This window comes from Lepisosteus platostomus, chromosome 5, assembly GCF_059453375.1.
Source record: "Lepisosteus platostomus isolate fLepPlt1 chromosome 5, fLepPlt1.hap1, whole genome shotgun sequence".
NCBI lineage: Eukaryota > Metazoa > Chordata > Actinopteri > Semionotiformes > Lepisosteidae > Lepisosteus > Lepisosteus platostomus.
Genome location: NC_142615.1, coordinates 12,170,123 through 12,181,266, shown reverse-complemented (window position 1 = coordinate 12,181,266; position 11,144 = coordinate 12,170,123). Strand labels below are relative to the sequence as shown.

The 11,144-nt window shown below is 41.1% G+C and overlaps 1 protein-coding gene and 4 non-coding genes across 5 annotated transcripts; 4 read left to right on the top strand and 1 right to left on the bottom strand.

The window, feature by feature from the left end:
• Nucleotides 1-2,160: 2,160 nt before the first annotated feature.
• On the top strand, nt 2,161-2,216 carry LOC148663599 (U7 small nuclear RNA). Its single transcript, XR_015938939.1, has one exon. It is a non-coding gene; the product is annotated as a U7 small nuclear RNA (small nuclear RNA).
• Nucleotides 2,217-2,495: 279 nt separating this feature from the next.
• On the bottom strand, nt 2,496-2,807 carry LOC148663598 (histone H4-like). Its single transcript, XM_088633048.1, has one exon. The coding sequence runs from the start codon at nt 2,805-2,807 to the stop codon at nt 2,496-2,498; it is 312 nt and encodes a 103-aa protein (XP_088489174.1).
• A 749-nt stretch (nt 2,808-3,556) lies between these two features.
• On the top strand, nt 3,557-3,644 carry trnay-gua (transfer RNA tyrosine (anticodon GUA)). Its single transcript is given in 2 exon segments — nt 3,557-3,593; nt 3,609-3,644. It is a non-coding gene; the product is annotated as a tRNA-Tyr (tRNA).
• A 3,628-nt stretch (nt 3,645-7,272) lies between these two features.
• On the top strand, nt 7,273-7,354 carry trnal-uag (transfer RNA leucine (anticodon UAG)). The gene has a single exon. It is a non-coding gene; the product is annotated as a tRNA-Leu (tRNA).
• Nucleotides 7,355-10,586: 3,232 nt separating this feature from the next.
• On the top strand, nt 10,587-10,659 carry trnak-uuu (transfer RNA lysine (anticodon UUU)). The gene has a single exon. It is a non-coding gene; the product is annotated as a tRNA-Lys (tRNA).
• Nucleotides 10,660-11,144: the final 485 nt, after the last annotated feature.

The following is an 11,144-nucleotide window of genomic DNA, read 5'->3' as shown; positions in this document are numbered from 1 at the left end:
CCTACTGACCCGTACAGACACTGCAAGGACAGCCACTGTGATAGTTTCTCTTTGTAGCGGGATACTACCCCCTCGTTCTCTAGCAGCTTTGTGTTGAGTTTCCAGAGGCCTGGGCCAAAGACAGTCCCGCCCTGGAGTTCCACTCTACACCCTAAAGCCTGATGATCTGAGAAAAAGACAGGCTGAAGTGTGACCCCAACAACTTTCACTCTCTCTGAGACAAAGCAATAGTCAATTCTGGAGCTGCTATTCCTCCCTGACCATGTTGTGGGATATATACATCTATATGTGTCTGAGAGTTTAAAGTCTTGAACTAAGTTTTGCAAGGCCAGTGAGCTGGAATCAAATTTTATCGGCCTTTTGGCTAAGATCAAGTTCAAGTGGCATGCCCGCAGTTCTTGTCTTTCCAAAGTTCTAGAAGGCGATCGAAGATCCTGAGGAGTGCTTGAGCTGGTATCGCCCTAGGTTGAGCCTAGGGGGTTAAGGCCAAGCAGCAGTTGAGCTTGGTGGGATCCGGCAGCAACGTTCTCTCTCTCTGCTCTCTCCTCTCCCCTCCCCCTTTCTCTTGCTCCACCTCCTTGGCCTCTTGGCTGGGAGTAGGTACTCTTGGCCTGCCCGCGGTGCTTGCTTTCTTCCTCAAGACTCGGAAGCGCTATCCGCTCCCTCTCTCTCTCTCTCTGCCTCCTTGGCCTCTTGGCTGGGAGTAGGTACTCGTGGCCTGCCCGCAATGCTTACTTTCTTCCTCGAGACTCAGAAGCACTATCCGCTCCCTCTCTCTCTCCTCCTGCGCCTGCACCTAGCTGGGCTTTGCCCACAAGGACAAAGTCCAGGGCTCACTCGCTGCTCCTTTAGCAGCTAAACCCTCCTCTCCACAGGACCTTGCTCTCTCTCTTTCTCTCCTTTTTTCTTTTTTCTCCTTTCCAGATGGCAGACAAGAAGACACTGATCCGGTTCCACTGGACCAAGAAAACAGAGACGATGCCAACTGCGAAATCCTTTTTCATTACCTTCCTGAGAGGGATCCTGCAGTTGGTGGCCGGAGATCTCTACTGCCTGCAAGACAACAAGGCAGAGAGATACATGGAGGCCTACATGGCCACGGTCACCTCATATGAAAAGGCAACGAAAATGATCAGAGAAAAAGGTAAGCACCCCCGTTTCTCTGATTTCAGGCCGGAGCCTATGAGGAAGACAAACCAGAGGACCATCACAGTCCTCACATACAACCCCTACGTACCAATGGAACTGGTAACAGCGTTCCTAGGGAGGTATGTAACTGTGGTGGGCAAACCGATGGAGATCAGGGACAGTTGCGGCGTCTGGTACGGCAAACGCCAGTACCGAGTCCTCCTGAAAGAGGACCTAGAGGGCGTCGACGGTTTCCAGCACCCCCCGGCCCGCTTCAACATCGGAGCCGACAGGGGGTACCTTTACTACCCCAGGATGCCGGATTTCTGCAAGAAGTGCAGACAGTCCGGCCACAAGGAGAACACGTGTGACATCGTCAGATGTCACAACTGTAACAAAGAGGGGCACCTGGCAAAAACCTGCCGGGCAGCCAAAAAGTGCGACGGATGCGGTGCCGAGGGACACCTCCTTCACCAATGCAATCAATCTCCGTTCCGCCGTTGTTTTTTATTACATGGAGTGTTAATATGTGTGAGATGTTCCTTTTGAGATGTTTTTTTTGCGGAATAAAGTATATTTTGTAGAACAAAAAAAATCTTATGACAAGGTTTACAAGTTATCTGTTGAACTACATTCTAATAGGTGTGGTCACATTCCAGGTCATTTGTTTACGTTTTTGTTTCTGCAGCAACTGTTAGATGAAATGTGCTAATATGTAACCTAACTCCAGTGTGAATAACTAGAAGAGGGGAGCAGCTCCATTCCAGACCAAGGGAGCTTTGAGATTGGCTGGGCCAGATCTCTCATTTGCATATCTGATTTGGATATATAACACTAAACCCCCTTCTTGCATGGATTTAACTTGCACCCAAGAGTCCCCTACTGTGTATTGCTACTAATTTTTTATGATAAGTGGTGATTACCAGTTGACAGGTTTTATTTGTTGAATTATAAATGGTTTTGTATTATCATCCTGAATGGCCTGTACTCAAGGTTTGGTAGGGTATTTGTTTTCATTTCATTTACCAAATTGAATTTTTGCTCTTTTAGTATTTGTCTAGAAGGCTTTCTGAAGTCAGGAAGCCCATTTATTTGGTGAAAAAAGATTCTGTATTAATATTAATATTTCTCATACAACATAAATAGGGTCTTTTATGAATAAAAAGATCTTGCACTTGGAAATCTTGAGCAGTTTTGATTCCTAATATTTGACCTTAGGTGTGGGAACGGGTCTTTTTTGCAATTTGATTTCCAATTGATCAGCACAGTATAGAAAATAGACCCATAAAGCAACCTCAGCAGTGACAAATGTCACTGGGTCACTTGGGTTTATACGTCGGGGTCCGGTAGTGAAGCTCCGCTCCTGTTTAGCCTCCGAAGCCGTACAGGGTGCGGCCCTGGCGCTTCAGCGCGTACACCACGTCCATGGCGGTGACGGTATTCCTCTTGGCTTGCTCGGTGTAGGTGACGGCGTCGCGGATGACGTTCTCCAGGAACACCTTCAGCACCCCGCGGGCCTCCTCGTAGATCAGCCCGGAGATCCGCTTCACTCCCCCACGGCGAGCCAGGCGGCGGATTGCGGGCTTGGTGATTCCCTGGATGTTGTCGCGGAGAACCTTACGGTGACGCTTAGCACCTCCTTTCCCGAGTCCCTTTCCGCCTTTGCCTCTTCCAGACATCTTCTAGTTATCAGCTGTGAACACGACACACACTGCTCATCTTTGATGTATAATAGACATCTTTCTTTGATGTCTATTATACATCAAAGAAAGATTTTTATAGGTGTAGAAACTAGTAAATAAAGCCAATGATTTGTTTTAGAAATGTATTCTTAAAATATACAATTATTCACACCTGAACAATATGTAGTTCAAATTATACATTATATACAATATTGTATTCAAATGTCTAATCATCATAAAAAACACAACTAGTAAACTTCAGTTACAAATTCTAGTAACATGGCAATATATATAGTAATGACAAACACAAACTAATTACATGAACACGCTAATATTTAACTCAAAACCACATTTCGATTCAAATATAAATTTTTTAAATTTACAACTTCTTTATTTCCACGAAAATATTATTAATGTAGCACAAACGCTACTTTCTAATAAAGACAGAAAGAAACTGTTTGTTTTGTGTCTCATGGTGATCCTCCTCTCGAGACTAATGAAATGTTTAATATGATCCCTCGAGAAAAAAAAGGAATCAATTTCCGCCTGGAATGATTGATGCCCCATCAAACATTTTGTAATATCCCTGGAAGTTTATACAGTAGAATCCTGGTTCGTGGCTTAAATTCAAGTTAATGAGACTAAGGAAACGAGTTGGAAACTTGATGTCGAAGTGGGATTTAAATCACCCATTTCACATTTTACATCATTGGGCAGTATGTGCCAGAAAGCAATGCCACAGCATCCCTTCGATAGCTCAGTTGGTAGAGCGGAGGACTGTAGTGGAGTCAACAGGGAATCCTTAGGTCGCTGGTTCGATTCCGGCTCGAAGGAAGGTGCTTTTCGTGTAATTTAATCAAAGAGTTAAAAAAGCGAATCAGTTTTATTCAGACATTGATCAAAAGCTCAATAATCGACTAAGCAAAGGCTCCTGTTCCGAATTCAGCCCACGTCTGATTGTCTTGTTTTGGCCAAGATCTGATCTTTGAATTAAGGGACTACACTGTCTGCTTTGTAATTCAAAAATACATACAAATGTCAAGTTTTTTGTAGATATAAAGGTGTTCTCTGTTTTCAAAGGATAGTTACTTAATTGGCATAATGATTTGGTATTGATTTTGTATCGTTGTATTATAAAGTTTGTGCTTTCTGTGTTTTTATCGTATTGTGAACTTATTTTTTAAACAAATGCTTACAAAGGCAAACACGGCACACATCTGTTTATACCAGCGGTGAATTGTACATTTTTATTAAGTACAAGCTACTGTGCACTTCTCGGAGTATAACAGGTTTGATATAAAGTGGCAAAAATATAAAAGGGGAAAATACCCCAGACTGCATGTAAAGCCCTCGTTGTGACTGTTTTAGATAAAATGGCGTACTATGCACGAAATGTTGCAGAAACACAATCTGATATTTTGATACAGCTAGGCCAGCGCTTCCAAAGCATGCAGGTGTAGAACAGGACTTCATGCATTTTTATACAAAAATTCGTATTCTATATTCTGGTCGCTTGCAAATTAGAATGGCATATGTTTAGCAATAATATTATTTATGGTACCTGAAAGTTTCAGGTTGTTGCACAAAGCTAAGGTATGCGTATACGTGATCTGACAACTGGAATCAATTTCCTGTCGTTAAACTCTGTTTATTTTTAAGTTGAGGCCCAGGATCCAAATCTTCAGTTCTGATTTTTTAAAGTGATATCTTTCCTTCCTGTCGTGAAAGTCACACGATGTGAGCAATTGTTTTTTTTTACGTTGCGATCCAAAGAGCCTCAGACGCACAGTCTAACAGTAACCAAACCAGAATGGATTCTGCTGGGAGCCGGGCTGAGCTCATTCTCACTCCCTGTGCTGAAAACAGAATTATTTCTTCCCCGAACATCGTCTACAGATCACTTGTGCGCTTTTAACCTTCTCGCAGCTACGGGCGAGACTGACGCTCATGATATGAAGGCACCCGCTGGAACACATTCTCTAACTCTCACAATCGCGACAGACTTCGCTTTTTAAAAAAAAGTAGATATAGCCCTGAAAAAAGCATTAGCTTTATCAGTTTTTACATTAATCTATTTTGAATCAAAGTTTGATTTTTTTATTGCATTTTACATTATAATAATAATAATAATCATCATCATCATCATTATTGCTTACACTTATATAGCGCTGTTCTGGATACTCCACTCAATGCGCTTTACAGGTAATGGGGACTCCCCTCCACCACCACCATTCTCCTGAATGATCACAGAGAGTCAGGACCTCGGTTTTACGTCTCAGCCGAAGGACACCACCTGTTTACAGTTTAGTGTCCCCGTCATTGTACTGGGGTATTAGGACCCGCATGGACCGCAGTGTGTGCGCCCAGCGACAGAAACCAGATGTGTGTCGGGGTCGGCTGTGAGCAGGACAATGACGTCACGGGGACAAAGTAGAGGAAATCAAAACGGTTCTATAAAAGACCTGTGTCAGCTGTTGGTTTGCAGTCTGGACTCTAAATCCTCCGATCCGATTTTAAATCTCTCTAATACCTGAGCTGCGGCTTCTTCCGAGTATTTATTCGTATACTTATTAGTAGTATGAAGGATGTGACAAATTTATGATTTCTTGGAACAAAATGGTTTTTATTTGCATTCGAAATGAAGCGGAATTTTAGCACGACACACAAACCCTTTGTCTTTTTTAGATAGTGATTTTTAAACAGACATAAATGTAGAAAACGTGTTTTATTTTAGCACTACAATAGCAGGGTCAGTGGCGTAATGAATAACACGTCAGGACTTCCATCAGAAAATTATACTGTAGGTTGGACTGCCGTCTGGCTTGTTTCGTTTATACCACTTACATTCTTTTATATAAAAGAACTCCACCTTGTCTGCAGCCTCATAAGAATTTTGACAACTTACCCAAAACACTGTACTGTCTGGAGTTCAGCTCCAGCTCTGAACTCAATTGCAATGAAAAACCATGCGTAACAAAACTGGAGAACAGCTGAACTTGTGCTCAGTTCGGTGATGAGGGTTCAGAACTGTCCTTGTTGTAATTAGCACGAGTTGCACAGGCTCTGAATCAGACCATGTCAATTAGTCTGATCAGTGTAGGACACGTTAATGTAGAATTATTAATAGGTTTATTAGTTAGTTAGTTCAGGCTTACCCACCTGAACTAATGTAGAATTATTACTTGGTCTGTCTCTTGTTTGTATATAAATGAATGTCTCTGACAACTTAATGTTAGTTTTACGATGTAGGTCAGGCGTTGACATATGCAAGAGTATACGAAATGTCTCACTCCTGATTCAACTCATGTTCTATAGGAGATTGGCGATTCCTCCTGTTTCTCGTACAACCATATCAGAACAGAAGACCGTGTCACTCGCATCTTTATCCCTTTTTTGTTCGTGATCATTATTTTCTTTAGTTATGATCAATATTGAACTTTTTCGAAATGAAATTACAATAATCAAACATGCAGGCAGATTTTTGAAAAGTATTCGGAATGGACAGGGTGCCCCTTTGGAACAGTCGTCAGAAAATGTGAGAAAATGAAAGTTATGTAAGCTCTCACACAAAGCATTGAAGATTGGAATCTGAGTGTAAAAAAGCTACCTGTCTCCCAATGATAGGCAGGGATACACACCATGACTCGAATAGACTCAGCGAACTTTAACACCTATGATATTACGAGTGCTTTGCACGTGTCGAATTTCAAGAAGGAACTACTACAACAGTTGTGGACATAATTCATTACCACCGGCAAAGTCCAATACCGGCAACTTCTGAGAAAATAATGTTCACTCATGGAATTTGGTCTTTGAACGGCTGGCGGGAAAATTCATTTATACTCCTGTTGCACCCTCAGCTGAAACATGTTAAAATAACAACGCAGATTTGTTGGAGAACCTGACAAGAATTATTGGGTTAGCACTGTATGTATTCTGGTATATTTACTTTAATTTTAATATAAATGTAAACATGCATGCTGTATAATCTATTGTAATTTTAAAATATGTTAGCTGAGGATGCGAGGGGGGCTATTATACCTTGTGAAACATGCAAGGAACTGTAAAAAAGGCTGGTATTTGAAAAAAATTGGCGATCACAAGAAAACCACAATTTATGTGGTATTATCATCAATATCCTTCAAAATCTATGTTCAAATGAAGGATTTAAAGAAACTATGAAAAAAGCAACAGTAATAGCAGAGGATTTTGATTTTTGCTCTTCAAGTCAGTAGATCGACGTAGAGTTGCGCCCCTACAAACAGCACAAAGGATGAAACCCACCTCTTTCGTTATTGCTATGTTTGTGCCGGTGAAAGTAGCATTTGTGCTATTGAAAGCATCTCGGAAGATGAAGGTGCAGTCACATCCACATGTCATGATATCATTAGATCCGACGACAAGAGCTGAAGCCCCCGGCATTTTCCAAGCCAGGAATGTGAGGTAGATAGGCAGGGAGGAAGGTAGCGTGGCTGAGCGGTCTAAGGCACTGGATTTAGGCTCCAGTCTCTCTGGGGGCGTGGGTTCGAATCCCACCGCTGCCAAATGTTAGTGTTTTAAGACCTGCAATACGATCAGTAAAAGCGCTTCTTGTTAGGCTGCGGTGGGTGTTTAGAGATAGACTTTCTAAAAGACAGGCTTAACATCAAGGCAGAAAAAATATTTTGTTTTCTCAACAAAAATTCTCTTTGGCACGTTCAGCTTTATGTAGGGAACAACATCTGCCGAGATCACTTTTGAGGCAGTGCACATGATAGTGTACCGGCAAGTAAATTTAATATTGGCTGTGGTGGTGAGCTGCTTTTGTCTGTTAAACTTTTAATTCTTCACGCCGAATCGTTGGCAGGGGTAATAGCTTATCTTTGAACAGAGCGCTCCATCAGAAATACTTTGTTCGTGCTCAAAAGAGATCAGAGGATTAACTTCATGAATTCACATAGCATACCTTACAGGAAAAAACTAAAAGGGGAATTAATTGTGCTTCCTGATGTTGTTCCTGTGGTTTCTTTGGCTACAGATGTGAATGTTCTTTGACGTTCTGCTAGAGTATCCACTGGGTGGGCTTTATCAATCAGCTCGGATAGGTCATCAGTGCTCCTCCTCCGGAAAATAATCAGCACTGTCGTTTTTTCCTGTGCTGTCTTTTAAAACATATAAGATCACGAGTTTACAGATTTCTCCAAATAACAACTATACATTTTAACCAAGAGGTTAGCATTCCTTCAATCCAATAGTTTTACTCCTGGTAAAAAGCAGCGAAATATATAGAGAGATGATATTCAAATATTTCAACATTCTTATTGGATTACCTGTATGGAGATATCGCTCAGAATTCCTAATATGATTTTGAGTTCAGTTTTGCTTTACTACTTTCAGAGTCTTTTATTGACCTTGCTGAAGCAGAGAAGTGACATAATCACAAATGCGACCTACCTGTGCTGCTGTTTTTGGTTAATAGTGATTAAAAAAAACAGCTCCTTGCATTAAGAGCAAGAGCAACCAACACGCTCGCTGGTTGTGTTTGGTATTTTCCGGGGTGCTCTTCCTCAGCTGCAAAGTTATTTGGTGAGCAAAGACCTCTGAGAAGGAGTCTGAATCCGTCAACAACACAGGAATTCTAAGATCGCACTGCCGTCTTGTGTACAGAGATCTGCTTTTTCCTTATAGAGTTTTTTGGTATTTAAGAACACGTATCCTACCTTGAATGCTAGTTTCAAAAGATATGTTACCGGATCACAGATTTTCTTGAAAAGATTTGGGGATGCACTTACCGGGATTCAAACCCGGCTCAATAATTTAGAAGGCACCTATACCACCAACGCACTTCTGAGAAACACCGGCACATTTCCGCAATCCTCCCTCTCACCTACAAAGTTATGAAGAGACAGACGTCCAATGAAAACTAATTTGATTCACTCAAGGCTCCGTTCTTTTATTGTGATGTCATTTTAATTAATGTTAGCTGTGATAAGGTGTTGTTTCTGTCTCTTAAAGTTTAAGTCTGCTCCTTTCTTCCTGGTTTAGAAATAACATGTTTCATGATTGTTTACAAACACCACTATCAATTATTTGTCCAGCTCTAACGCCTGTGTGCGTTGACAAGGCATCTCCAAAGGACATATTAAATAACATGATCCTTCCTGTTACCATTACTTCTAAAATATTTGCAGACAGGACTTTATCACTCGAGTTGTACAAAACAAGTCGGTCCATGAAAATCATCTGTACTGCTGTTGTTCTATGCGTAGTTTAATCAAGGTAGTCGAGTGAGGAGGTAAAAAAGCACTCCCCGTCGATAAATCAATCATCGTCGCCCGTGTGACTGGATATAAAAATAACGGATTCATTTTAACCAATCTCTGGAAGCTTCGATGCAGTTATTTTTCCTTCCTTATTTCTTCATTCCTATGAATTTACTCTGTAGTAGAGGAAACACAAAAGTGGGAAACTGCAGGCATCCTTCGTTAGTGGTGGATTGTGTTCAGGGAGCATCAGCACATCTCAGTTCCGTTAATTCAAGTTAAGTCTGTCGGGGATATACCTCAGTGGTAGAGCGCATGCTTCGCATGTATGAGGTCCTAGCATCTCCAGGTGCTTTATATTACTGTGCTCACATTGCAATCTTCTGTTGAATGTGAACTCTTTGCTCGTGTTCATAGAGAGCCAAGTTCACACAATTAAACTCAGGCAAACTCGAAGTGCTACGGTGTTGCTCTGCTGTTTTAAATGTACTTCTAAGGCATTTAGTTCTGTTAACTACCAAATGATTTGAACTAATTTTATGTCATATTCAGGAAATCCAGAGGTCTTCAGACGAGTCGTGGCTGTTGAAGAAGACACCTTTTGAATCTCACCCGGGATTTCTTGAGAGATCATTCAGTGAGCAAGTCCTCCCTCTGGACTCCGCACTGAGCTGAAAACTGCGCAAATTCCATTGTACAACCGAGAAAAAAACTGATGGACCAAACAACGACATTTGATGATTGCAAGAAATTCAAGAAACACAACAGTCCGAACACAATTAATTTAAAAGACAAAGCAAAGGATACGACCTGTAAACTCTCTTCGTGTCTTACAGTTTATGATATAAAAAAAAATTACTTTCATAATAATTTCTTGCTGCTGATAGACTATTTATTGAATTTTAACAAATTCACAATTACAAACATTTTGGGTTAAACAGTTACTGACATACTTTAACGAAGAGAAACGTTAGTGCCTTTCGGTGTGTGAGCCAATTTCTCAAAACAATATTTGTTAGTCTCTCTGGAGGCTGCGCAAGGTGTTTAGAGATAGAATTTCTAAAAGGCAGGCTCCCTGAGCTTAACATCAAGGCATAAAAAAATGTTTTTTCTCTACAGAAATGCTCTTTAAATTTCAGCATAGTTACAACTCCCTTTATAAAGGGTGTGCAGACATACAACCAAGGCATTGAAAGTTTTTTTTAATTGTTGTTCCAAAAAATGTTCCATTTGTTTTCGTTCTTAATGTTGTTGATTAAAAGATATTATTAAATGGGAAAAAATCTGAATGTGAAAAAAGGTCAAAATGCTATTGAAAAAATCATTGATGTGAGGAAAGATGAATTGTGGGAGCCCCTTACCTCCCCATGTCATGCTGTATTTCTCACTCATTCTACTGGGAGTGGTGCCGTCGCTTCTGGATAAAGTCTGTCAGTTGACCTTCCAGACGGGTCAGGTACTGTATGACTGCGCGTCGGCACAAGAAGAGACATGTGACTTGCGAAGATCACGACAGTGTCATTCACCATCTAGAGCCCGGGTAGCTCAGTTGGTAGAGCATCAGACTTTTAATCTGAGGGTCCAGGGTTCAAGTCCCTGTTCGGGCGTTTGTGTTTTCCTTAAGTGTATTGTGAATTTAATTATAAATCGTATTTTATCTTCCACTCTTCTAGCTGTACTGTCGATATTTCAAAAGTTAATCACTTGTATTTTCTTTAGTGTTTCCTTTCACAAACCGAAAATGTTCAAGACTATCTTGTCACCGCACTCCATGTAGATAATCACAGGAAAAGAAAAGGAAACGCAGTGAGGAGCTCACACAGTGAGTACTCTTGAATACAACAAGAGGAAAGGCACACTGTGGAACATCACGTCCAAGTTTACAGTGACGGCTTCTATTTCCACTGATGAATGAGACAGATTCATGAGGAGATCCTCAGCACAATTAAGCGAACACATCACTATTTCGGTCTGATGTAGAGGCTCCATGTGTGTCAGCAGTACTATAAATTTTAAGTCTTATACACTTTCAGGGGCTGCATCTGAAGGGCTTCATCTAAGAAGACTGTTTTACTTTACCACACGGTTACAT

What these genes read in the sequence shown, in the direction of transcription:
- LOC148663598 (XM_088633048.1), bottom strand. Translation starts at nt 2,807, where the DNA reads ATGTCTGGAAGAGGCAAAGGCGGAAAGGGACTCGGGAAAGGAGGTGCT.